The 25828-nt window shown below is 43.6% G+C and overlaps 1 protein-coding gene across 2 annotated transcripts in view; it reads left to right on the top strand.

Moving 5' to 3' along the window:
* The first annotated feature begins 24102 nt into the window (after positions 1–24102).
* The window catches only part of NUP160 (nucleoporin 160), a 52162-nt gene continuing 50436 nt past the window's right edge, over positions 24103–25828 (top strand). For both annotated transcript variants that reach the window (XM_081238648.1, XM_081238647.1), the window contains exons 1-2: positions 24103–24301; positions 24542–24653. In XM_081238648.1, the coding sequence (XP_081094774.1) occupies positions 24202–24301; positions 24542–24653 (212 nt within the window). In that variant the 5' untranslated portion in view covers positions 24103–24201. The remainder of the gene's footprint in view (positions 24302–24541; positions 24654–25828) is intronic.

Here is a 25828-nt window from a genome sequence, read left to right as displayed (position 1 = left end):
GGGGTATGGGTAGAGCACATTGCACTTCAGTGCCTCCACCCAGACCTAGCCCTGCTCCTCACCTGGAAGACAGGTGGTGTTAGAAGCCTGGGGAGAAGGCACTGGCACATACGTGGGTATTCTTACACTGAGACCCTCTAACCCCGGCCACAGTGAGGCTCCATCACCTGGTCTCATGGGTAGGGGATTTGGACAAGTAGAAGCCAGAGTCAAAGATGAAGAAGAGGCGGACTGACAGGCTAGTTTGCGAGTGTGGGTGAAGTCCTTCTCTGGCGTTATTTGGGACTACTTTAGTGGGGGAGGCTAAGTTCCTACTTGAGCATGTGGCCAGTATAATTTGAGCCCACATAAATGACTTCCATTTGCATATGCTGGTTCTAGAAGCCAGGTGATGGAAGTGACACACAATGATAAGGGATTCCATGGGGACCCAAATGCCCATGTCAGCAGGACCAGGGCATTCTCTCCCTGAAGATAGACCCACAGGGGATACCAAATTGTAATCCATTTCAGCATCACTTCCTCAGAAATGCCTCCTCCCTTCCCTTCCTCAGGTGCCATATTTACTGTATATGTACACAGCACCCTCCACTTATGTTTTTAGCACTTATGAGATTGAAGTTCAATAAATTTGTTGACTGTCTCTCTTCTCTGCTGGACTGTCATCCCCCTGAGGATAGAAACCACATCTGTTGGCTCTTCTGTTCCAACTTAGGCATCCTATATGATGTCAGAGCACAGTGAGCATTCGATAAATAATATTTCTCCACTCTCGAGCATAGCCAAGCTTCTCAAGTCATCTTTCTCCTTTACCACCCATTCACTCTTCTGCCTGCTCCCATCTGGTGACCCTAAATCATTCTGCTGGGGTTGCTGCGACCTCCACATTGCCAAACCCAATAGACACTCTCAGTCTTGATTTACTAGATCTTGGAGCACCTCTTGATATAGTTGACCACTCTCTTAGTCTTCAGATGCTTTCCTCTAATCACAATGCGATACCACTTCACATCCATTAGGATGGCTATTATGTTTAAAAAAATATTTTTTGAACAGAAAATAATGTGTTGGTGAGGGTATGGAAAAATTGGAACCCTTGTGCATTGGTGCAACTTCTGTGGAAAACAACATGGTGGCTCCTCAAGAAATTAATCATAGAATTACCATATAATCCAGCAATTCCACTTCTGGGTATACATCCCCAAAATTTCAAAGCAGGGTCTCAAAGAGAGATTTGTACACCCATGTTCATAGTAGCAGCATTCACGATAATCAAAAGGTAGAAGTGACCCAAAGTGTCCGTTGACAGGTGAAAGGATAAACGACATGTGGTATATACATACAATAGAATATTCTTCAGTTCTAAAAAGGAAGGAAATTCTGGAAAATGCTATAACGTGGATGAACCTTGAGGACATTATGCTAAGTGAAATAAGCCAGTCACAAAAGGAAAAATGCTGTATAATTTTACTTATATGAGGTATCTAGGGTAGTCAAGGTCATAGAGAAAGAAAGTTGAATGGTGGTTGCCAGGAGCTGGGGGGAGAGGAGGGAATAAGGAGTTCCCTTCTGAAGATGGATGGTGGTAATGATTGCAGAACAATAAGAATGTACTTAATTCTGTTAAGGTACTTAACAGAACTGTACACTTAAAAATGGTTAAAATGGTCAATTTTATGTTATGTATTTTTACCACAATTTTTAAAGATGCTTTCTCTCTAAGCTTCTAGTATACTTCCTGCTTCTGGTTTCCCTTTTCCTACCTCCATGGCCACTTCTCAGTCTCCTAGTCAATTCCTTCTCTCCCTAAATGAGAAATGTTAGAGGCCTTCTTTTCTTGCTTCCTTCCTTCAGCAAATATTTGAGTGTCTACTCTGTGTTGGGAATCAACAATGACAAAAGACACAAAGTTTCTCCTTATGGAGCATCTCTTCTTACTGGATAGAAGATGATCCAATGAACAAATAAACAAGCAAATATGTAGTATGTTAGATCGGGGGCCCCAACGCCTAGGCCATGGACTAGTACTGGTCCGTGGCCTGTTAGGAACCGGGCCACACAGCAGGAGGTGAGCAGTGGGTGAGCGAGTGAAGCTTCATCTGTATTTACAGCCGCTCCCCATCACTCGCATCACAGCCTGAGCTCCGCCTCCTGTCAGATCAGCAGTGGCATTAGATTCTCATAGGAGCGCGAACCCTTCTGTGAACTGTGCATGCGAGGGATCTAGGGTGCGCGCTCCGTATGAGAATCTGATGCCTGATGACCTGAGGTGGAGCCGAGGCGATGATGCTGGCGCTGGGGAGCGGCTGCAAATACAGGTTATCATTAGCAGAGACGTGACTGCACAGAGACCATAATCAATCAACTGCTTGCAGACTCATATCAAAACCCTATCAGTGAGTGGCAAGTGAAAACAAGCCCAGGGCTCCCACTGATTCTGCATTATGGTGAGTTGTATAATGATTTCATTATATATTACAATGAATAATAATAGGAATAAAGTACACAATAGATGTAATGCACTTGAATCATCCCAAAACCATTCCCCACCCTCCCCACCCCTCGTCCCTAGGAAAATTGTCTTCCACGAAACCGGTTCCTGGTGCCAGAAAGGTTGGGGACCACTGCGTTAGATGGTCATAAGAGCTAGAGAAAAAAATAAAGCAGGTTAAGGGAAATTAGAAGAGCCAAGGTGTGGTGGTGGGCTGCTTTTTTTTTTTTTTTTTTTTGCATACGCAGGCCAGTCTCTATTGTGGCTTCTCCCATTGTGGAGCACAGGCTCCGGACGCGCAGGCTCAGTGGCCATGGCTCACGGCCCCAGCCACTCCGCGGCATGTGGGATCTTCCCAGACCGGGGCTTGAACGCGTGTCCCCTGCATCGGCAGGCGGACTCTCAACCACTGCGCCACCAGGGAAGCCCCCGGGGCTGCTGTTTTTTTGGGCTGATAAGGTTACATCTGAGCAGTGAACTGAAGGTAGTGGAAGGGAAAGCAATGCTATTATATGGAGGAGTTTTCTAAACAGATCACAAGGCCCTGAGGCAGAAGAGAGTCTAATGTGTTTGAAGAATATCAATGAGGCCATGGCAACTGGAGCAGAATGAGATGGGGCAGAGTATATACTCTGAGAGGCAGTGAGGTGGAGACACAGGTCGTAAAGGGCCTGGCAGACAGTTTTGTCGAGTGAGATGGGAAGCAAATAGAGTGGGGCAGAGGAGTGGCATAAGAGCGTGACCTATGCTCTAACAGGACCACCCTGGCTGCTGTGCTGAGAACAGATTGTAGGAGGAAGAGTGGAAGTGGGAGGCCACTGCAACAACCTAGCTGAGAGAAGAAGGCGGCTCAGACCAGAGAGGCAGTCATGGACATAATAAAAAGTGGAAAATTGTGAATATCTCCTGATGGGAGGGTCTGTTGACAGATTGGCTATGGGAGGTGAGAAAAAGAGGAGTGACCAGATGATTCAAAGTTTAGGGCCTGAGTGCCAAGAAAAATGGAGTTGTCATTTATAGAGTTGGAAAAGACTGTTATGAGGAAATTTAGGGTGAAAATCAGGGTTGGGTTTTAGACATTTGGTTTGAGATATCTATTAGATATCCAAGTGGAGATGTTGAATAGGCAATTGGAACATGCATCTGGAGTTCAGCATAGACACAGAATTTCAAGGTCAAGTCCTGGGTTTTCCTTCCTCATCCTTTTAAGTCTCTCTCTAAGTAACATTATCCATTTCCTTGGCTTTCAATACCCCCTATGGGCTCCATCGATTTTAACCTGTACAATCACACAGAGCCCCATGTTACAGTTCTCTGAGCTTGGCTTTATGCTCTGCCGTCACCATCTTGAAGTTCTTAATAATTTTTGGACAAAGGGACCTGCATTTTCACTTTGCACGGGGTTCTGCAGATTAAGGAACCTGTCCTGCTCCCAAATGTGTAACTTTAGTTTGGATTTCTCTTTTGAGCACTTTGTCTCATATGCCCAACTGTCTACTTGACATCTCCACTTGGATAATGTAAAGAGATCTCAAAACTAACATATCCAAAACTAAACTCTTAACCTTCTCTAATCTGCACTCATGCGTTCCTGCCCACCTTTCCAATCAGAAACCAGAGAGCCATACTTCCCTTTCTCTCCCCATTCTCCCTCTCCCATTCTCCCTCTCCCATCCAACCCAAGTCATAAGGATTGTACTTCAAAAATATGTTTCAAATTAATCCACTTCCACTGCTCCTAGCCTGGTCCAAGCAATGGTCATTTCTTATCTGGACTACTGTAGAAACCCCTGGCTGGTGGCTCCACCTCACAAGTTTTGCCCCTTCTCCAACATGAAAAAATGGTTTATTTTTCACATAGCAGCCTAAGGGGTCTTTTAAAATAAACCACAATGTGATTACACCATGTCCCTGCTTCAACCTTCCAGTGGCTCCCGTTGCATTAGAACAAAACCTAAATCCTACAAGCCGCTGCGTGAACTGAGCTCTCACCACCTCATCATCTCTCCTTTGCCCCATTCACCCCTCCCTCACCCCAGAAAATGGCACAGTGGCATTTCAGTTCCCAATGCTCTGACCTCTCCTCTGCCTTAGGATGTATGTTTTGTCTGCCTAGAAACCAATGGCCCCCGACTCCCTCCAGCTTTTGCGGTGGGATGGGAGGAGGGGGGGGTTGTTTGTTTTTTGTTTGTTCGTTTGTCTTTGCCTAACTTTTTTTTTTTTCTGCTGATACTCATCACTTTATTAGAACAGAACTGTGGTCTGGGAAAGGGGAGCCTGGGATGAACAGGACCAGCACCCACCTCGGGGGATTTTCCTGGACATCAGGGGTTCCGCCATGCACGTTTAGAGGTAACACCTTCATAGATGAAATCCCCAGAGAGCAGCGCTGTGACTGCCAAGCAGCAGGGGTAGGAGGGGTGCCCTGGGCACAGCTGGGCCCCGGGACAGCAGGGCTTCGATGTCAGGCTCCATGTGGATGGTCAGAATGCAGCGGCTATACCTGCGCCCAGGCACACGGCCCAGGCCACTTCTTTGCCACACACCAGAGACCAGGTGATGAACTTGGGGTCGGTCCCGAGGGCAGTGGCGGCGACACTGGGCGTGGGCAGAGCCTCACAAAGGAAGGCGAAGAGAGGGTACGCCTGCGAGCCATTCCCCTCGCGCTTCTCCTCTTCTCGAAGAGCATGAAGTTGGGCTCGAACCTGTTGCCTGGTCTGACGTACTTGGGGCAATTCAGGATCTCGTTTTGGGCGTTTTCCTGATGCGCAAACCGGTTGCACGTGAAGCTGAGCACGGCCAGGCCTCGGGGCCCGAGGCGCCGCCTCCGCACCTTCACCTGTGTGTCATCCTGGACCGCTGTGCCTCCGAGCGATGCCAAGTCCTCAGTGAGCAGGGCCCTGTCCTGCAGGGCAGGTCCACGCGGCGTGGGTGTTGGAGAGGAGAGGAGAGGGGGAGAGCTGCGAACTAGAAGCGCCTGTTTTTGCATCTTACTCATCTGACAGGTCTCAGCTCAAATATCACATTTTTAAAGAAGCTTCTGTGTTCGGCTAAGTTCCCCAGAAAATGAAACCCAGGGCAAAAAGCTGCTGGGCTATTCTTTTAATAGGGAGGACAATCCTAGGGACCAGGGAGGAAGAATTGGGAGAGAAGCAGGGAAAGAGGAAGAGCCAGTGTGTGATATGCTGGCCATCTCCAAATGCAACCGATCTCTTAATCTGCAGGACCACACCCCCAAGAAGTCTTGGGACCATCCTTCAGAGGCAGGCAAAGGGGAGATACTATCCTCTGTCTCCTACCTCCCAGCGCTCAAAGGTTCAGCCCTGGGATGTTAACTCCCCTGTATTTCTAGGCTGCATGTGGGCATTGGGTGCTGAGAAGCCTCCTGGTGGTTCCAACAGGGTGACACCAGAGCAGGAAGCCAGAGAAGTGAGGTACAGAGCAGAAGCAGTATACTGTCAGGTTACACCTATGTGAAATCGTTAGCGCCACGCAGAGCTACAACAAGAGACAAGTGAAGCTGAGAAGATTCAAAGTGGAGGAAAAACACTGAGACCTTTGCCCTGATCCACTCCAACCCCATCCAGGTCATCCCGTGTATTCATTCATTGGACAAATGATTTTCAAACGCCTCCTAAGAGCCAAGAGTATGTTAGTGACAGTGACGCAAAGAAGCATAAATAGACACCACTGCTGCCTTGGAGGTGCTCACATTCTAACGAGGTTGATGGCTAAAACAGAAGTATAGGAGAAAAAAAAAGGTAAAAATCACTGTAATTATAAACTGTGACAAGTGTAGATAGGAAACAAACAAGGGGGAGAGAGAGAGAGAGAGAAAACAGGGCCAGTGGGCTGGAACTCATGGGAAGAGGGGACAATGGCATGAGATGATACAGGAGAGGTTGACAGGAGTCAAATCATGTTGGTCTTGCTAGTTTCTTCAAAGAAGAAAGCAGTTGATTTATTTTGGTCTCTGTGCCTGTTTTCTGTTTTCCTTCAGAGTATTCATTTATTTGAGTCTTTAATTGCTTTCTGTCTGTCTACCTGACTAGACTAGAAGCCCCATGAAGTCAAGGACCAGACACCCTTCTTGTTCTCCATGGTATACCCAGTGCCTAATCACAGTGCCTGGAGCCTGGCAGCCTTCAGTAAATAATAATTGTTGAATAAATCTGTTGAATACAGGAATGAATGGATAGGAAAGCACTTGCTGTGGAGAGCAAGGACTTAAAGCTCAATGGCATCAGGCTCTCATAATCAGATTCATGCATCTCCACAGCAAGGGACCAGAAATCCTACAAGGATGTTGACCCAGTCTTCCTGGGCTGTGCTTGAGTGAGCAGGAAATGCTCCATTTTCTTATCTGATCAAGTCTTCATTTAATTAACACATCTTTATTTCTATTTAAAACTTTCAATCAGCTTACACTGAAGCCCTAGGAGCCATATTATTGTTTTAAGAGTGGCTCCATAGCCTGGCTCTGATCCATTATGTTTCAGTAGTGTGATGTAAATTAATATTATTATTATGCGCTGCCTTGACAGCTGGTAAAATGGGGACGTCCTCAAATGGCCTAACCACATGGTCCCCTCACCACTCCGCCCCCCAAGCCAAATAGCCCTCCTTATCAAATGAACCAAGTGCAATTCTTTTTTCATAAATAAATTTATTTATTTATTTGTTTGTTTGTTTGTTTTTGGCTGCATTGGGTCTCCGTTGCTATGCGCAGGCTTTCTCTAGTTGCGGCGAGCGGGTACTCTTCATTGCAGTGTGCCACCTTCTCATTGCGGTGGCTTCTCTTGTTACGGAGCACGGGCTCTAGGCCCGTGGGCTTCAGTAGTTGTGGCGCATGGGCTCAACAGTTGTGGCTCGAGGGCTCTAGAGCGCAGGCTCAGTAGTTGTGGCCCACAGCTTAGTTGCTCTGCAGCATGTGGGATCTTCCCAGACCAGGGCTGGGACCTGTGTCCCCTGCATTGGCAGTCACATTCTTAACCACTGTGCTACCTGCGATGCTTGCTTACTCCTGAGTAGCAGATTTCAATTCCCTGACAGCCCGTGGAATTATTCAAACACACCAGTCACATCCTCCCTAAGGAACCAAGGGGTACCTCACTCTCTTGATACTACAAAACTTGCCTCCTGCAGCCCCCAGGGAATTCACTCTTTTCCCGAATGCAGCCCCCATGTGGTACTGCATGGAACAGTGTCCCCTTCCTCTAGACTGTGAGTGTACGTACTAATAAACGGCTGTCCGTCTCATCTGTCCAGTGTCAGGTGTCATGTGTTTGGCTATCCCCATAACCCCAGGGCATCCCTCCATCCTCCAAGGGGAGGGACTTAAATGTAAAATATGCTGGGACTTAAATGTAAAATCTTACATTGTGACATTGACATTGAATAGGAGATGATCAAAATAAGTAGTTTAACCTTTAGAGGGTATATTAGTTTGGTCTATCTGCAGGTATCAGACCAAACAGCATGGGGTTTTTTTGGTTGGTTTTGCTTTGTTTTGTTTTTATTGGAGTATAATTGCTTTACAATGTTGTGTTAGTTTCTGCTGTACAATGAAGTGAATCAGCTGTATGTATACCTACATCCCCTCCCTCTTGGACCTGCCTCCCACCCCCGCAAACAGCATGGTTTAAACAAGAGAAGAGTTTCTTTCCCCACCCCAGTGTAGCAGCTCTCTTCCTCAAAGTCTTCAGGGCCCAGACCCTTCTATCTTGGGGCTTCTCCACCCCTAGGGCATGGCCCTCATCTGTATGTTTCTTATGGTGGAATCAGTGCATTTTCCTGTTAGGATGTCCCACAAAAATAGCTGCAGATGCCCCCAACTCCATGACTTAGGACCAGCCAGCTGAAAATCTGGAGGCTCCAACACACCTTAAACTTTTAAACCTGAAAGCAGTTGGGACACCCACCCCCTCAAATGGAGTCTAGCAGAGGGACAATACAGAATCTTGGTTAAGAACTAAAATTCTAAAGCTTAACAATTCTGGGATCAAATGCCAACTTTGCCACTTGTTGGCTGTGTAATCTTCAGCAAGGCACTGACCGTACTTTACCTTTCTGAATTTGTTCCTGCAAATGTAAAATGGAGTTAATAACAGAAAGCACCTTAAAGGGTTGTTTTAGGGATTCCATGATATAACATATGCCTAGCAAAGCGCAGGCACAGAATAGGGATTCAATGAATCGGCCATCTGGTACGTCCTTACCCCACTTGACCAAGGAATGAGCTCATAAATATACAGGCTCAGGGGAAATTTTTGACCTAGTGTATGGCAATGTTACGTACATACACACTTAGACATTCTGAACGTGGGAAAGCTTATATAGGGCTATCTTACGTGACTACCTGAAAGGGAAGTGTTATGAGGATTAAATTAAATGAGTTAATATGTATTAAATGCTTAGCACAGGGTCTAGTACATAGTAAGCACCATGTTGGTATGAGCTATTATAATTATTATGATCATCATATCTATAAGAGGCTGGTATTACTTATTTGTCCTTGTAAAAGGCTATGGGCACTTAAATGTAAAATATTACAATGTGACATTGTCTCCCTTCCCTGAGACACTTTCTGTATATGAGGTAACTGGCAGTTTCACTACCCCCATTTGTGCAGTTTTAGTGAAGTTGGCAATTGCTAACACAGTAAAGGGGACATGTGCTACCATGCAGCTGTACAAGGAAACAGAATCACATTTTTTGAGGGTTCCTGACGGCGCAGCACTTTTTTCAAAAGTTCTCTGTAGAATTTTCAGTACAAAAATAGGTGTGAACTGTGTGCCCTTTGGAAGGGAATGAGTTGGCCACTGCAGCACTAAGATTGGTATTGTTCAGAGAATGAAATTCCTGTTCACTGATGTTGTTTTGGGTTGGGCTGACCTTATGAACTGGATTTCTTTTCAGATGGGTGTATTTTTCCTTATTGCAAATTTCCTTCAATTCATCAGCAGAAATTCTAGCCACTTTGCTGGGAGCTTGTGACCCTGGTTTGGACGGCTTATGTACTCGCCTTTCGACAAATGTGGATTTATTTTTTATTTTATTTTTTTGCAGTTCCTGCTTGGCACTTCCAGCTTTCCCTCTGGGACGCCATCTTTAGCCTTCTGTCACCACTCTCTGGTTTCATCCCCTATGAATCACTTCCTCTGGGTCACTTGAGTTTTTCTCCTGTAGGAGAGTCTAATCTTTTTCAACAACTAAGTTAAAAAAGAATTTCCGTTCCTAGACTCCTGCTTTACCATTCATTCACTGATTCCTGAGCTTCATGGCTTAGTTGCAATTCATATATCCATTGACATATTTATCCATACCATAGGTGTGGCCATGTTACTCAAAGGGGCATTGTCTTTTCTAACACAATCCATGCCATACTGTGCAGTCCTAAGTCCTATCAAGGTTTGTTGCCTGAGAGAACTCATTTTCTCTGAATTTTCCTACCCACAAATGTTTATTTTACTTATTTATCTACAACTTATCTTCTTGCCAGAAGAATTTAAGGCTGCTTATAAAAATGCAAACACTAGGGGAAGATCAAATAAATTGGAAATAAGAAACATGAGGGAAAGCAAAGGTATAGAAGTAAGATGCAAGTTGTGGAGCCCTTGCGACAGATGGGACAAAAGTTGGCTCAGAGCCTCCCGGTAATCAACGCAAGAGAGAAAAATGATGGATTACAAAATGCACAGGGTCCCCGAAGGATAAACACACCAGTTGCATAGACAGAGCATAATTGTTCTAAATCGACAGTGTCTCCCATGGACCCTTCCAAAGAAGTTCAGTGAACAGTATCCTAGTAACATCTTTCTCAAAACCCAGTGAAGGATTGTCTGGGCCCTCATTAACAATACCAAAGCCCAAGAGAGCAGAAGTATTTCTACCTGAGGTTACAAAACTGGGCTAACCTCCTCTGACAATACCCAGAGATGAAGGCTGGATGGAATGACCTCCAGGAGGGCCTCAGAGAAGAAAAATGAAAAAAGTGCCTGGTGTCAGCCCTTGGACTTCTGGGGCACTGTAAAATGCCAAAGACCACTCAGGAGCTAAGGATTTGATCAAATCTATTGTTTGGGGCTGTGATGACCACAGAACCTGTTTGTTTCATTAAACCCAGTGATCTGAATTCCACCGCCAACCCTTACCCCCGTCCTTGGCTTTGTTGGGTCCTTTCGTCCCCCAAGAAGAAAAACGGAAAAGGAAGAGGTCAGAGTCTTGAGAAAGGCTGGGGGGCAGCCCCAGGCAGGGATGCAAAAGAGGGCCTCGCCCACACAGGGCCGGTAGAACTTCAGGGGGTTCTTTAGCCCCATACTGACTTTCTTTATTGACTTTTAGTTTACATGAAATTCAGTTGAATCCATTGTGCATGCTGACACTGCCGAGCAAAGATGGCAGTATTAGCCATGAAATTTGCTTTATGCGCTATCAAAGTTTGCATAATATCTTTTTCACTAAAAATGAGGTAGCTCTTTCCTATCAGGGCCCTTCAGTTTAAATCTCATAATATAACCCAGGAGATGGACAAATTATTTCCAACCGGAGAAAAAAATTTTTGAATTTATGTCAATAAAGCTCAGCTTTTGTGGTCATTTCTTCATTGTTGTTAGTGTGAAATTATAAAGTGTGTTCACTCTGAACCTCAAAGAAATCAGCATGTAATTTTCACACGAATTTTCATAATTGTCCTGTGGAGTGTACAAGGGGGATCCACATTAATCCAAGAAAGCAACGCCCATATGTTTCTGTACCTTAGGAGAGGATGGAGAAGGGGAGAGGGTAGGGGTAAGAATAAAAACTTAGAAATAGTGACAAATAATCATCAAAATTGAAAATCCCTCAAAATGAAGGATAATAATAGCTTTCTCTGAATCACCATTCAGTCTGCACAGAATATTATCACCAACAGGAATCCTGCATTTACCAAAAAAAGGAAAGAGAAAGCATTTTTTTCTAACTTCTGTTTTGTAGATTAATGGCTAACTTAACCTCCAGTATGGTAATTCAACATAATCTAGAGTTGATACAAATGCTCCTGTATAGGCTAGGGTTCACTAGTAAATTTAATTTCTTTGTTGTTTGATGAAAAGATTTTTAAAAGTATGTGTTACCAAATTTAGAAATTGAAAATAAAATGTTAAGACTTTCAAAACTATATGTTACTAAAAATAACATTGACCCTTGATATTTGTCTGAGGAATCTCTGGAGAGAAAAAGATTTCATCCCTTGAAGATAAATGGGGCCAACTCATCTGCAGTCTTTGGTTTAATTAGCTAAACCCTTCCAGATGGAGAACATTCAAAGCAAAGGAATATTTCTGAGCCCCCTGGAATTGTTAATAAGCATAACAATATGTTACATGTAAAAGAAAATATGTGTCTTTTATCTTTGCCTTTAAAAGGCAAACGAGGAAGTACTTGGTAGCATTATGATTTTCAATTTGATTATTGAAAACGAAATGTTCTAATTTTATTCAATGTTGAACAAACATTGTTTGCTTTTCTCCTGTGCTAAGCACTGGGGAGGGAGAAATAAGATAAGACTCCTGTCATTATGGAATCTATAATTTAACTAGAGGTTGCATTCTCAGTGCCCGGCACATAGTAGGGGCTGGATACCTCTTTGTTAAGTAAATGAGTGACTGATACGACACTTAAATAAGGAATTGCATTAATAAAAGTCTGAACAAATTACTGTGGTCGGAAGGGAGCATAGGGGCCTCAAGTTGTCAGAGAGGCTTCACAAAGAAATTTGTCAGGTAGGAGCACAAAAGACTTCCAGGCACAGAAAACAGCATGCAGAAAGGCAGGCAGAAAAGACAGAGTAACATGTACTTAGGCAACAGCCAGTGATTTGGTGTGCTTGGAGTGTAATGTGTATATAGAATGTGCCTGGAAGACAGTGAGACCAGTGAGATGGGTTGGGCCTCATTTGAAGAGGACCCTGAAAGCCTAAGTTTGGACTTGATCCTTTAGTATATGTTGGCATTTTAGAAAGATGGCAAGAGACACAGTACAGAGCGTTCATGGAAGGGGAAAAGGAAGTAATAGATAATGAATGGTTAAGTGCCCTGTTTGCGACTAGCACTAGGCTAGATCCTCTACATATTTACATGAAATCTCATCCAATCGTTGCAACACTTCCAGTGGGTATATAATATTATCCTCCAGTATGCAAGGGGGGGAACTCAAGAGAGGTTAAGCGACTTGCCCCAAATCACACAGTTAATAAAAGATGGGACTAGGATTTGAAACCAGGGTCCTAAAAATCTTGTTAGAGAATAAAAATACCACTGCACTCAAACAAATTAGAAAAAATATACAGTGGAAGTTTGGAGAAAGTTAGTGAATATGAAGAAAGACACACATGCAAGATACAAGAAAAGCATGACTATACAAAAGGATATTTACAGTAAGGCAGATACAACACAGGAAGTGGGAAGATAATCATAGAAAAACCACAACATGTGTTTTTAAAATGCAAAGCCCCAGGGAGGAGAAAGCCAACGATACAATAATGCCATTCACTCTGGCATCCTGTGCATTTGGTTTTGCTCTTTACTCTTTTTTTTTTTTAACTTTAAACAATTTGTTATGAGAGTAACAAAGATACAGCTCATGATCTTGCAACTCTAATGCCCTAAATCAGAAACAGATGGTGCCTAGTGTACCCTGTTTCCTAGAAACTGCAGAATTTTGAGGACAACACCCTCTATGCACTGCACCACTGATTTCAGTTCCTTCACAGATACTAATACATGGCTAAATAATGTTGTTGCTGGGCATTGTATTGGAACATCTGTTTTCCTTGCGCCAGAATCTTTTTGAAGGTTAAAACTTGTCTCCATATTTATTGTATTTTTCTTTCTGATTTCCAAAGTAATTCATTTTTATTGTTAAAAAATTTGAAAATATTGAACAAGGAAGAAAATTTTAATCCCGTCTTTCCACCCAGCAATAACCAATGACCCCTGTTAAAATTTTGACGATAGTCTTCTAGTCTTTTTCCTACACATGCACACACACACACACTTTATTGAAAATAGGATGTATAGAAACTGTTTTTTAATGTTTTGTGCACTGAATTTATCATTAGCATTTTTCCATATCACCAGATACTTATGATGACTGCTAGTATTCTATCATATTACATACATTAATTTATATAAACTGATCTCTTTTTCATTCAACAAGTTCAATTCATTGAACACCTACTATGTGTCAGAACTGTTCTTGGCACTAGGTGCATTGTGTGAGTGAAACAGGCAAAGTCCCTGCCCTCATCAATTCTACAGTCCTATTATTGACATCTAGCTTGAAACGTTTTATTGTTAAAAAATAGCATGGTGAGGGAATTCCCTGGCAGTCCAGTGGTTAGGATTCCGTGCTTTCACTGCCGAGGGCCCGGGTTCAATCCCTGGTCAGAGAACTAAGATCCCGCAAGCCGCGAGGGGTGGCCCCCCCCCCAAAAAAAAATAGCATGATGAAACCTGGCAAACGCTACCTGCACTATGTGATTAACATCATTGGTGAAATTATGTAGACAGCTGGTACCCCTGATATGATGTAACAAGAATGGCACCTTGGGCCTCCCTGGTGGCGCAGTGGTTGAGAGTCCGCCTGCGGATGCAGGGGATACGGGTTCGTGCCCCGGTCTGGGAGGATCCCATATGCCGCGGAGCGGCTGGGCCCGTGAGCCATGGCCGCTGGGCCTGCGCGTCCGGAGCCTGTGCTCCGCAACGGGAGAGGCCACAACAGTGAGAGGCCCGCATACCGCAAAAAGAAAAAAAAAAAAAAAAAAAGAATGGCACCTTAACTCTGCGGTCTTCCTCCCAGGAACCAATAACATCAGTCTATTCATGATTTTTTTTTTTTTTTTTTTGCGGTACGCGGGCCTCTCACTGTTGTGGCCTCTCCCGTTGCGGAGCACAGGCTCCGGACGCGCAGGCTCAGCGGCCATGGCTCACGGGCCCAGCCGCTCCGCGGCATGTGGGATCTTCCCGGACCAGGACACGAACCCGCGTCCTCCGCATCGGCAGGGGGACTCTCAACCACTGCGCCACCAGGGAAGCCCTATTCATGATTTTTTAAAAAATCAAACCAACCCAAATCAAGATACATTCTACAAAACACCTGACCAGTGCTCCTCAAGACTACCAAGGTCATCAGAAATAAGGAAAATCTGAGAATCTCTCACCAGCTTAAAGAACCTAGGGAGACATGACAACTAAATGTAATGTGGTGTTCTGGATAGAATCCTGGAACAGAAAAAAGACATTAGGTAAAAGTAGGGAAATATGATTAAAGTATGGATTTTAGTTAATAATAATGTATCAATACTAGTTCATTAGTTATGGTAAACGTATCCTACTAATATAAGTTGTGAATAGTAAAGGAAAGGGGGAGGGAGGGTAGATGGAGTATATGGAACTCTTTGCACTATCTTTGGAACTTCTCTGTAAGTCTGAAACTATCCTAAAATTAAAAGTTTATTTAAAAAAAAAAAAGAACTTTGTGACAGTCATTCTTGTATCTTGAAGCACATCTCTGATTGTTTCCTTAGGATAAAGCCCCCAGAGTGAAACTGCCAAGTCAAAATGTATAGATATTTTTATTTCCCAGAGATTATTCTTTAAAAATTATTCTTTTTATACGTAGATGTTTTGCTGACTTCTTGAACATGTTTTAGCCTTATGTCTTTATTTCAGCTTTTTCCTACGTGCAGACTTCTGAAGCTGGAAGAAAACCAAAGGGATCATGAAACCCGACTTCCCTGTTTTACAGATGAGTAAACTGAAGCCCAGAGAACTGAAGTGACTTGCCCAAGGTCAAGTGGCTAGTTAACAGTGGGAAGTAGATGGACTTCCCTGGTGGTCCAGTGGTTAAGACTCCGCCCTTCCAAGGCAGGGGGTGTGGATTCGATTCCTGGTTGGAGAACTAAGATCCCACATGCTGCACGGTGCAGCCAAAAAATGAGAGAAAAAAAACAACAGTGGGAAGTAGAACCCATATCCCTGTGGACTCTAATCTGTGCTAGGCTGTCCCTGGGTGTGTCTAAATGAAATAAAAATTTCTGACTCATGGTGGAATTAGCAATCAACACTCAGACCTGTGTCTGTTTTCTCTAAGTAAATGTAAGTGTTTGCTTCCTTTGTCTTGGACGTGGCTGCTAGCAGCTAAAAGGATTTTTAAGTAAATTTAAAGAATGGATTCAGACACAACGAATAGAACTGCTTGACTAAATTCTTGGGTATATCAGTTTTCCTTTCTGAGCTATTGCTTCCCTATCAGAAAAACTAGAATTCCAACACCTACTTCTTAGCCTCTGATAGGGACCGTGTAGAAATTAAGTAGCTAAACGCGGACATATCTGCAGAAGCCTTAGAAATGTCATTTAAGGAAAAGGCAGTTGAATGAGAACAAAGGGCACATTTTCTGTTAAGTGGTCTGTCATATTCCAAGAAAGTTCATCTCCTTGCCTGTATAGTCTCTAGACAAGGAAAAATCCCAGACTTGGCATTGGTAAGGAAGAAGAGGGCGATGGAAAGGAAGGGAGAGAATTGTTAGACTTCTTGGCTGGAGTTCAGAAACAAATAGTTCCCGAGCCTGGCATTGTCAGGGGCCAGCGTCAGGACCAGCCCAAGAAGGCAGACAAGGAACATTACTGTTCCTGGCTTGGCTCTGCACGCCGTTACTCAACAGAAACTGATGCGTAAGCAGGATCCTAGAGGATGCAAGAGGAGTATAAACAATCACTGGGTGCGGACCTGTGGTTGCCTATAGAAGCTTTGCCAGGCCCAAGATTATAGTCATACGTTCTTACTTAATTTCCAGACATTTTTGCAGGATTTGGGCGATGACAAAAGCAAAACTAAAGTCTGGGATTGACAAAAGCATTGGCCTCTGACCTCGAACTGGAGCCTCTAATCAAAGTCCTAACACTTGCTCAGGTCAGTGAGCATCCTTGCTTTGCGATATGGAAATGACCTATTTGCCTATAAACATCTGTCAGCACCTGCAGCAAATTGAAACCTCGGCAGACAAAATGAGGAAGGGGTAATACTTCTTAAAACCCTATTTCTATGGTTCGAAGCTTTTTACTCTTTGAAGGACTAGAACAGGAGAAAGAGTTAGAGAACTCACAGGAGGAGGTGAAAGGAGAAAAGAATTAAACAGATGGCAAAATCTCCCAATTGTTATTAATTGCCATCATTGTTTTGCTGAGGAAGATGCAAAGACATTACCTATGACGAAAGAAGTGACAGCCCTGAGGTTTCAACGAAGGACAGAATGCGATTGGAGCATTTGAAGTGGGCGCGACGTCGCAAGAATCTAGATTCGAGTGAGAATCTCTACTTAAAAACCGGAATCGCTGCATTAATTGTACTCTGTACTTTCACATGAAAAAGCAGCTCTGGGTTTTGTGTACATGCAAGTAAGACTGTTCACTGGATCAGCTTTGATCTTGGTCCTTAAGCTCAATATTAATTATATTTTATCGAGATGACTTAACTGTCCCTGTTAAGCCTGCCTACACATCTGGTTCCTTGTCGATGCCTCCAATTCCACCATTAGAGTTCCACGTCTTTGAATTAGATGGTGAATTGATTACTTATCACATGTTAATTCCAGTCAACTGAGAGCGGCTGCCTGAATCACTGTGTTGAAAGGATATTGAGGTAGGAAAGGACTCCCACAACTGATTAGCACGATGAGCAAGAGAGGAAAGAGTGACAATGCTCTGTGGGTTAAGGGAATGTGTGTTGCAGCACCCATACCTCTGGGAAGGGCAATTTATTAAGCTTTTCTATCACTCGCATCTCAGCGTGAATTCATCTCAGATCATTTCCAATGCTGGTTTCAATAGGTATAGCACATATAGAAGCAAAATTCAGGACATACGGTTCAAGCAAGGACTTTCTTTTCTGGTTTTGTGAATTAAGTACATGCAAACTCTTACAAAGATATAAAAATAACATTTAAGTAAGCATGTAATGAATCACAACATATTGAAATTTATGGGAAATATTATAGGAAAGGTGAAAAGAATCCAAGGCATATGGTCCCCACGGATGAGTCCAAAGCACAGGAAAATCAGGCCTGGGTGGGAACCCTGGGCTTTCAGGGGCCATCAGAGGACCCTGCTTTCTGAAGTCATGGTGGTTTTCTAAGCCGGTAGAAAGAATCATGAAAAGGGAAGTGAAATGTCACCGACACACTTTGCTTATTCCACAATTTTGCTTTTTAAAGAAACTTCTCCTGATGGGCTCTGCTCTGGGGGTTTCCTGGGGAGAATTTCAAAATTCTAGACAGAATGTTGGGGCCATTATTAAGAACCTACAATGCCATCCTGGTTTCCCCATGAGTTACCAACCCTACAGTGATGTCTTCTCTGTTTCAACAAGGCCCACGCATATTAAGGTTCTCTATACTGGGGTCGGATCAACCTTTCAAACAATTTGTTTGAACTATTTACAAAGTTTGGTTTGAGATCCAATAAAATTCTTAGAGCAAATCTACAACAAGAATGTCTAATAGAGTACTTTAAGCACTGAGTTGTAAGGAAAGACATTTAAGTAAATCTAAACTCTTCAGTAAGAAAGGAAAAGCTCTCGCAAAAGGTCCCCAGCCTTCTAAAAACCACTCCTCACCCCAGTTCTCTCCATGCTTCTAAGACTTTTTGCCTGGAATGCTCTTTCTCCTTTTGGTACATATCTCTTTTATATTAATGAACATATTTTACTGTTATCTGTATTTCTCCTTTGTCTCTCTGTTAAACTGGCAGAGTCCCAAAAGCAGAGAGTGTGAAAGTTTTATTCTGTCCACAAATACTACTTCATGAACACTGCAGAAGTGCTGGTCACAGTGCTAGGCACCAGTGATACAACAGAAAACGAGGCAGATAAGACCCCTGACTGCACAGAGCCTATATCCTGAGGGATCTTTCTAACCCCAGTGACTAGCACATGATAGGCATGCAATCAAGACTGCAAGGATAGATGAAGCCCCTGCCAGGAATTTGAAATGTAGTCGCTATGATTAACACAGCAACAGAGGGGAATGGCAATTTAAAAAAAAAAAAAAAAAGAACAGAAATAGAAAATCTCAAGTCATTTGCATTGTGGTTATATCCCAAGTCATTTCTGCTATCACTAACAGCTATTATTGAAAGTAACTGTCCAAACAGCAGGAAACCACATTCCTAGAACCAAAGATTTCATTAAAAATACTCAATGTGAAATAATGCTAATTTCAATTAAAGAAATTATTACCTAAAAATCAACTAAGATCCTTATAAATGTAGGGCATGACTATGACTTCTTACAATGCTCCTTGAAGTCACCATGTCTAGAACATGGACACGAAGGTCAAAGAAGGCTTTGTAGTCAGGAAAACACTAAGAAGTAATCGTTTTTTTCAATTTTAGAATCTTTTATTAGTAAAATGTAGTAAATTAATCTTAGTGAATTTTCCCATACCTTAGTAAACCCAAACATGCTTCTGTACAAACACGAAATCCCCATACTCGCCAAAACAAAATGAAAAATCTGGGTATTTTTAACATACAGGGAAAATGCCAATAAAGCAGTGTTTCCCCAATTTTTTCCCATAGAACACTGGTCCAATGAGTTGTTCCTTGAAAAGAGCATAGAGTCTGGGAAACACATCACACATAAGGCCCAACTGGAGCTTTACAAAGCACACTATCATATTAATGTCTCTGAAAAGTTCTGCAGGAAAGAAATATGTTGAATTTCATTTATCATCATTTCCCATGCTTATTTCAACCACTGATTTCTTCTTTTAAGGAATAGCTATTCAGTTAGTTTAGGAAAATCTGCTTTAAAGTTCAATTTACAATACCCTTCACTTATACTTAGTGGTGATCTAGCAAACCAAGACACTCTCAAGGCAAGCCAAGACAATAGTGTTAAGCAATAAAAATATTTTTCCTATGAAAGTATCTGTAAATAATACTTGCTGCACAAACAATAATCTTGGTAACATTCTGCATTATGTTTCTAAATGAAGTCACCCCCTAACCACTAGATGGCAATATAATTCCACTTATGTTACAACCATACCATGCCAGTATATTAATAGTTCAAAGGGTAATTGAGTGTTCTAAGAATGTATATGCGCATTTATTCATCTTTAGTCACTCTTTCAAACACTTACTAGGAAATTTTAAGTTCTGAGAGCTCTGACGGATGTTGAAAATAAGAGGAGGAATGAGACAGCTAACTGTCAAAAACTATAATTCCTGGATTCCTGGGAAACGAAGATGCCCCATCAATTTACCAACCACTTTTTTGGAAAAAAGAAAAAAAAGAAACAAAGAAGATGCCCCATCAATTTACCAACCATTTTTTTTTGAAAAAAAAAAAAGAAAGAAAGGAAGAAACATGACTACATTAGGCATATTGATTGCATGACACATTCTTGCTTTTTTATCTTAAACATTTTATTAATTTTTCAGTTAAGCCATTTATTATGCAACAAAAATTTTAATCTTTTTTTATCCTTTTTTTAATACATAAAAAAATTTTAAGTATACATCACAGAAGTGAGAAAATGTGGTGTATGGAAAGCACTGTGATAGACAAGTACCTAAGAAATTATAACAGTCTGAACTAAGTGGCACAAAGGTCACAGGTTGGGTGACTCTGAAGTCAATTTTGACTCAGGGAGGACATGCCAGTCCTCAGTCCCAGGGAGCATTCTGAGCCTTGAAATTTAGGAGAGATGAAGGTGAAGACCCAGCCTGTCTCCGACTTTTAGGCCACAGACCCTAGAGCTTTAGTGTCAGGAAAGAGCTTGAAGGTCAATAAGTACATCATCCTCTGCTAAGAAACTGATGCACAGAGATCTTGGGGGACTTCCCAAGTGAAAAGAGGTTAGCTAAGACAGAGCCAGACCTTGAACCCCAGTCTTCTAATGCTCGGCTGATGTTCTCTCCAATACTGCATCATCAATTTTGGAATTTAGGAAAGATCCTCGCCTAAACTCTTTCCAACTTCTTTTTCCTGCTGGTTCCCAGCTGGCTGCCCATCCTTAGACAAGAGGTGATGTGTGACTGTCTCCTACAGGATTCCCAGAGGAACCACTCTGAGGCAGAGATTCGCATGCACGAGGTTTGTTGGAGGGTGCACTCAGGACGAGCACTTCGTAGGGACTAAGTGAGGCAGGACTGGGCAGAAAGAGAAGTTGAAGCCTCAGATGATCCCACTCAGTGCTCTGGAGCTGAAAGGTCCTTCACAGTTGTTCTAGATCCAGGCAAGGGGGCAGGACCTTTAGATTTTCCACAATGGCCACTCACTGGATACAGGGGGCATAACCATAGGCAAGGCAGCTAAAAGCAAAAAAAAAAAAAAAAAACAGTGAGCTAACAGCAGGGTGTTGGCAGGGTTCCACTCCTTTCTGGAGACTTCAGGGGAGAATCTGTGTCTGTGTTTTCTCCAGCTTCTAGAGGCTGATCACATTCCTTGCTCATGGCCCCCTTTCTCCATCTTTACATGGCAGCCATTTCGTATAACTCTAACCTTTCTTCTGTCCTCACATCTCTCTCTTTCTGACCTCAGCAGGGAAGTGTTCTCTCCTTTTAAGGACTATGTGATTAGACAGGGCCCACCTGCATGATCCAGGCTCATCTTTCCATCTGTAGATCCTTACCTTACTCACATGTAGTACAAAGTCCCTTTTGCCATGTAAGGTCACAGGTTCCAGGGATTAGGAAGTAGACATCTTGGGGGGGGGCATAATTCTGCCTACCACAATCTGGATTATATATTTTTTGCAAGAATACTTTATATGTTCATATCAGCATTATTCATAATAGCCAAAAAGTGGAAATAACCCAAATGTCCAGCAACTGATGGATGTGTGTGTGTGTGTGTGTGTGTGTGTGTATAGTATAGGCAAATCTATAGAAACATAAGTAGGTTAGTAGTTTCCAAGGGCTGAGGAGGGGAGAATGGTCAGTGACTTTTAGGGTGATAAAAATGTTCCCAAATGAGATTGTGGCGACGGTTACACAACTATGTGAATGGTTACACAACTATGTGAATATACAAAAATCACTGAATTGTACAGTTTAGAGGCGGGGATTTTATGGTATGTGAATACTATCTGAAGAAAGTTGGTTAAAACTGCCTTACAGGGAACTCCCTGGTGGTCCAGTGGTTGGGACTCCTCACTTTCACTGACGAGGGCCCAGGTTCAATCCCTGGTCGGGGAACTAAGATCTTGCAAGCCACACAGTGTGGCCAAAAAAAACCCAAAAAAGCTTTACAGGTGATGTTGTATCCTTCATTTTATAGCACACCAGGAGGCACCTTATATCTGGTCGTCCCTATTAGTGAGTAATGCTAAGACTGATCTCTGGGTTAAGGTGATGGCAACTGATGGAAATTATATTTTTAACAAGTGCTTCAGAAAAGTTATCTACCTTACAAGGATAATGCTACTTTACAAGGATGCTATGAGAATGAAATTAGAATGTGACATGATTAGTAAATCATAAATATGGTGGGTAAAAAAAATGCCCCCCCCAAGAAAGATGTCCACATCCTAACCCCTGGAACCTGTGAATATGTTACCTTACATGGCAAAAGGTACCTTGCAGATGTGATTAAGTATCTAGAGATGGGGAGATTACTCTGGATTATCTGGTGAGCTCAACCTAATTACATGAGTCCTTAAACGCAGAGAACCCTTCCCTGAGATCGGAGAGAGATATGACACTGTGGGCTTTGAAGATGAAAGAAGGGGGCCACGAGCCAAGGAATGTGTTGGCCTCTAGAAGCTGGAAAAGAAACGGAAAGAGATTCTCCCTTACAGTCTCCAGAAAGAATACAGCCGTACAGACACCATGATATTAGCCCCATAAGACCTGTATTGGACTTCTACGGAACTGTGAGCTAACAGTATTGTTTAAGCCACTAAATCTACGGTAATTTGTTCTAGCAGCAATAGAAAACTCATACGATAAAGCACACAGAACTCTAAGAAGAAGATGACATCACAAGTGAAATAGTTCAATATGGTAAAACCCAAATTTCCCCAACCCATGGATAAAAGCACAGTTATATTAAAAATGTGAGCAAAGGGCTTCCCTGGTGGTGCAGTGGCTACGAATCTGCCTGCCAATGCAGGAGACACGGGTTTGAGCCCTGCTCCGGGAAGATCCCACATGCTGCAGGGCAACTAAGCCCATGCGCCACAACTACTGAGCCTGCGCTCTAGAGCCTGCGTGCCGCAACTACTGAAGCCCGCACACCTAGAGCCCATGCTCCGCAACAAGAGAAACCACCGTAATGAGAAGCCCGCGCACCGCAACAAAGAGGAGACCCTGCTCGCCGCAACTAGAGAAATCCCGTGCACAGCAACAAAGACCCAACGCAGCCAAAAATAAATTTAAAAAAAATCAGTATGGAGTTTCCTTAAAAAACGAAAAATAGAACTACCATATGACCCAGCAATCCCATTACTGGGCATATACCCTGAGAAAACCGTAATTCAAAAAAAGTCATGTACCACAATGTTCATTGCAGCACTATTTACAATAGCCTGGTCATGGAAGCAACCTAAGTGTCTATCAACAGATGAATGGATAAAGAATGTGTGGCACATATATACAATGGAATATTACTCAGCCATAAAAAGAAACGAAATTGAGTTATTTGTAGTGAGGTGGATGGACCTAGAGTCTGTCATACAGAGTGAAGTAAGTCAGAAAGAGAAAAACAAATACTGTATGCTAACGCACATATATGGAATCTAAAAAAAAAAACCAAAGTGAACCTAGTTTCAGGGCAGGATTAAAGATGTAGACATAGAGAATGGACTTGAGGACACCAGGTGTGAGGGGGAAGCTGGGGCAAAGTGAGAGTAGCATCAACATATATACACTACCACATGTAAAACAGATGGCTAGTGGGAAGCAGACGCATAGCACAGGGAGATCAGCTTGGCGCTTTGTGACCACCTAGGGGGTTGGGATAGGAGGGAAAGGAGACGCAAGAGGCAGGGGATATGGGGACACATGTATGCATATGGCTGATTCACTTTGGTGTACAACAGAAACACAGTATTGTGAAGCAATTATACTCCAATAAAGATCTATTTAAAAAAAAACACGAATACAGTCTCGAAAAAATTCCAACACAAAAGGCCCCTCTGCCCTTCACTCCCTCTCCCCACTATCCCTACGGTCGCTTAAGAGTGAAAAGGAGACAGGGTGGAGATTCACTGACTGACACAGCGACGCAGGGAGAGATGAACGCAAGCTAGGAATCCAGCAGAGGGCGCCCATCTGCTGGGCCTCCCCGGACCTCGACCCTCGCGGGAGACTGGGCCCCGCTGCCCTGGCGGGCGTTTTTAAAATGGAAACAAACCCGGCCCCGCCCCCTGCCCTGAGGCCGCCGGGAAAATGGCGCCGCGCCTTGGGGCTTCCTAGCAGGCCACGCAAAGGTTCCCGCAGGTAGAGTCTGCAGGCTTCCCCTACCCGCTTCTCATCTGGCTTCCTCCCTGCCCACCCTGTCTCCATCTAACTCGGTGGGAGCCTCACAACGCAGGGTCGGACCCGCGCTTGACCTCTGCCGGCTTCTTCACCTGTCCGCATCTCCACCCGCTCCGCCCCAGGAAGTGACGACGTCCGCCGGGTACTGCTGGTGTCCCGTCGGGCCTCGCGGTGGCGCGGAAAGATGGCGGCGGCGGGAGCAACGGAACGCAGCTTCGTGGAGCTAAGCGGAGCTGAGCGCGAAAGGCCGAGGCACTTTCGGGAGTTCACAGTTTGCGGCATTGGTACGGCAGAATCCCAGTAGGGCGCGATCCGATCCTTCGCCTCTGGCTTCTCCCCTGGATCCTGAGTCCACATGCCTATAGCCCCGGAATCAGAGCTTCTTTAGTGTCCTACTTCTTCGTCTTTTCTTCCCCTTCTTTTTGTATGGATTGTCAGTCCGTCACCCTCTGCTTTCTCAGCACCTTCAGTGCGTGTCATTCCCAGAGAACCACCTGTGCAGGCTGACCACTTTCATTTTGCAGGAACTGCAAATGTCGTGACCGGAGCCGTGAAATACGGTGAGAGCGCGGGAGGCTTCTATTATGTGGAAAGTGGCAAGTTGTTCTCCGTCACCAGAAACAGGTTCATTCATTGGTAAGTGCTGTTTGTCAGACCCCCTGGAAGGTCGGGTTGTTCGACGGCTGAATTTTCGCGGCTGTTCTCAAGGTGTCATTCATTCTCCGAAGTGGTTATCGACAGGAAAAGAGAAAGACTGTTTTCTATTCATATGTGAGTCAGTGGAAAATTAAGGAGACCCAGAGTTCTGGAAGAGGTACCCTCCCAGGCAGCACTAAAAGCCGAAGAAATGTAGCTTAGGGGTTAAAGCCCCAAAGACCAGTTTTAAACATGAACCCATTACGTTTTTATAGTGTTTTACAGCTTCCTTCATTCTACAAATATGTCTGAGCCTTTATATGTCAGGCAGTGCTAGGTATGCTGGGGGTGAAGTGAGGAACAAAAACAATCACCATTTTCATCATGCAAGATGTAGCAGTGTAAGAATAGATGTGGACCCACCTTTCATGGGGCAGTTTTGAGAAGGGGGAAGACATTATATAGCTAATGACCACATTTATAAATACAAATTTTTCATGCTTGCCTCGGAGGAAAAGTATAGGGGCTTTGAGGGGCTATGGGAGTACCAAGTATTATTGGTGGTGCTGGGAAGCCCTAAAGCAAGTCACATTTAAACTGAGATCTGAAGGATGAAAGGCTAGCCAGGCAAGGGGTTGAGGGAGAGAGCAGTTCAGCAAGTGGGATCAGCGTGCACAAAATCCATGAGGTGGAAAGAACGTGGCAGGTTTGAGGAACTGACTGAAGGTCTGTGTGGCTTAGGTGCAAATGGGCAAAATGGAAAATGATGTGAGAGATGCTAAGACTAGGGAGGTAGCAGCAGGACTCAGATCAGGAAGGACCCTCAGGACCTTTTTAAGGATTTTGGATTTTATCCTGAGTACATTGAGCAATCATTGATGGGTTTTAAAGGATTACTAAAATGATCAAAATCACATTTTAAAATAATCAGTCTACGTTGTGGAAAGTAGATTTGGGTTGGATGGGTACAATACAAAAGAACAACTTGCTTATATGTTGGACCAAGTAAGATGTTAGTGACTCAGTTGTGGGAGTGGCTAGGAAAAGAGAAATACATGGATTCAAGATACACTTAGAAGTTAGCTTCATTTGGACCTGGAGATAGATTAAATATGGGGTGAGTGAGGGGTAGTAAGGGAAAAGGAGCGAGCAAGGACAAGCCCCTATTTTCTAGT

Source organism: Mesoplodon bidens, assembly GCF_964165515.1.
Source record: "Mesoplodon bidens genome assembly, chromosome: 7".
Lineage (NCBI taxonomy): Eukaryota > Metazoa > Chordata > Mammalia > Artiodactyla > Ziphiidae > Mesoplodon > Mesoplodon bidens.
This window is presented reverse-complemented; position numbering and strand designations above follow the sequence as displayed.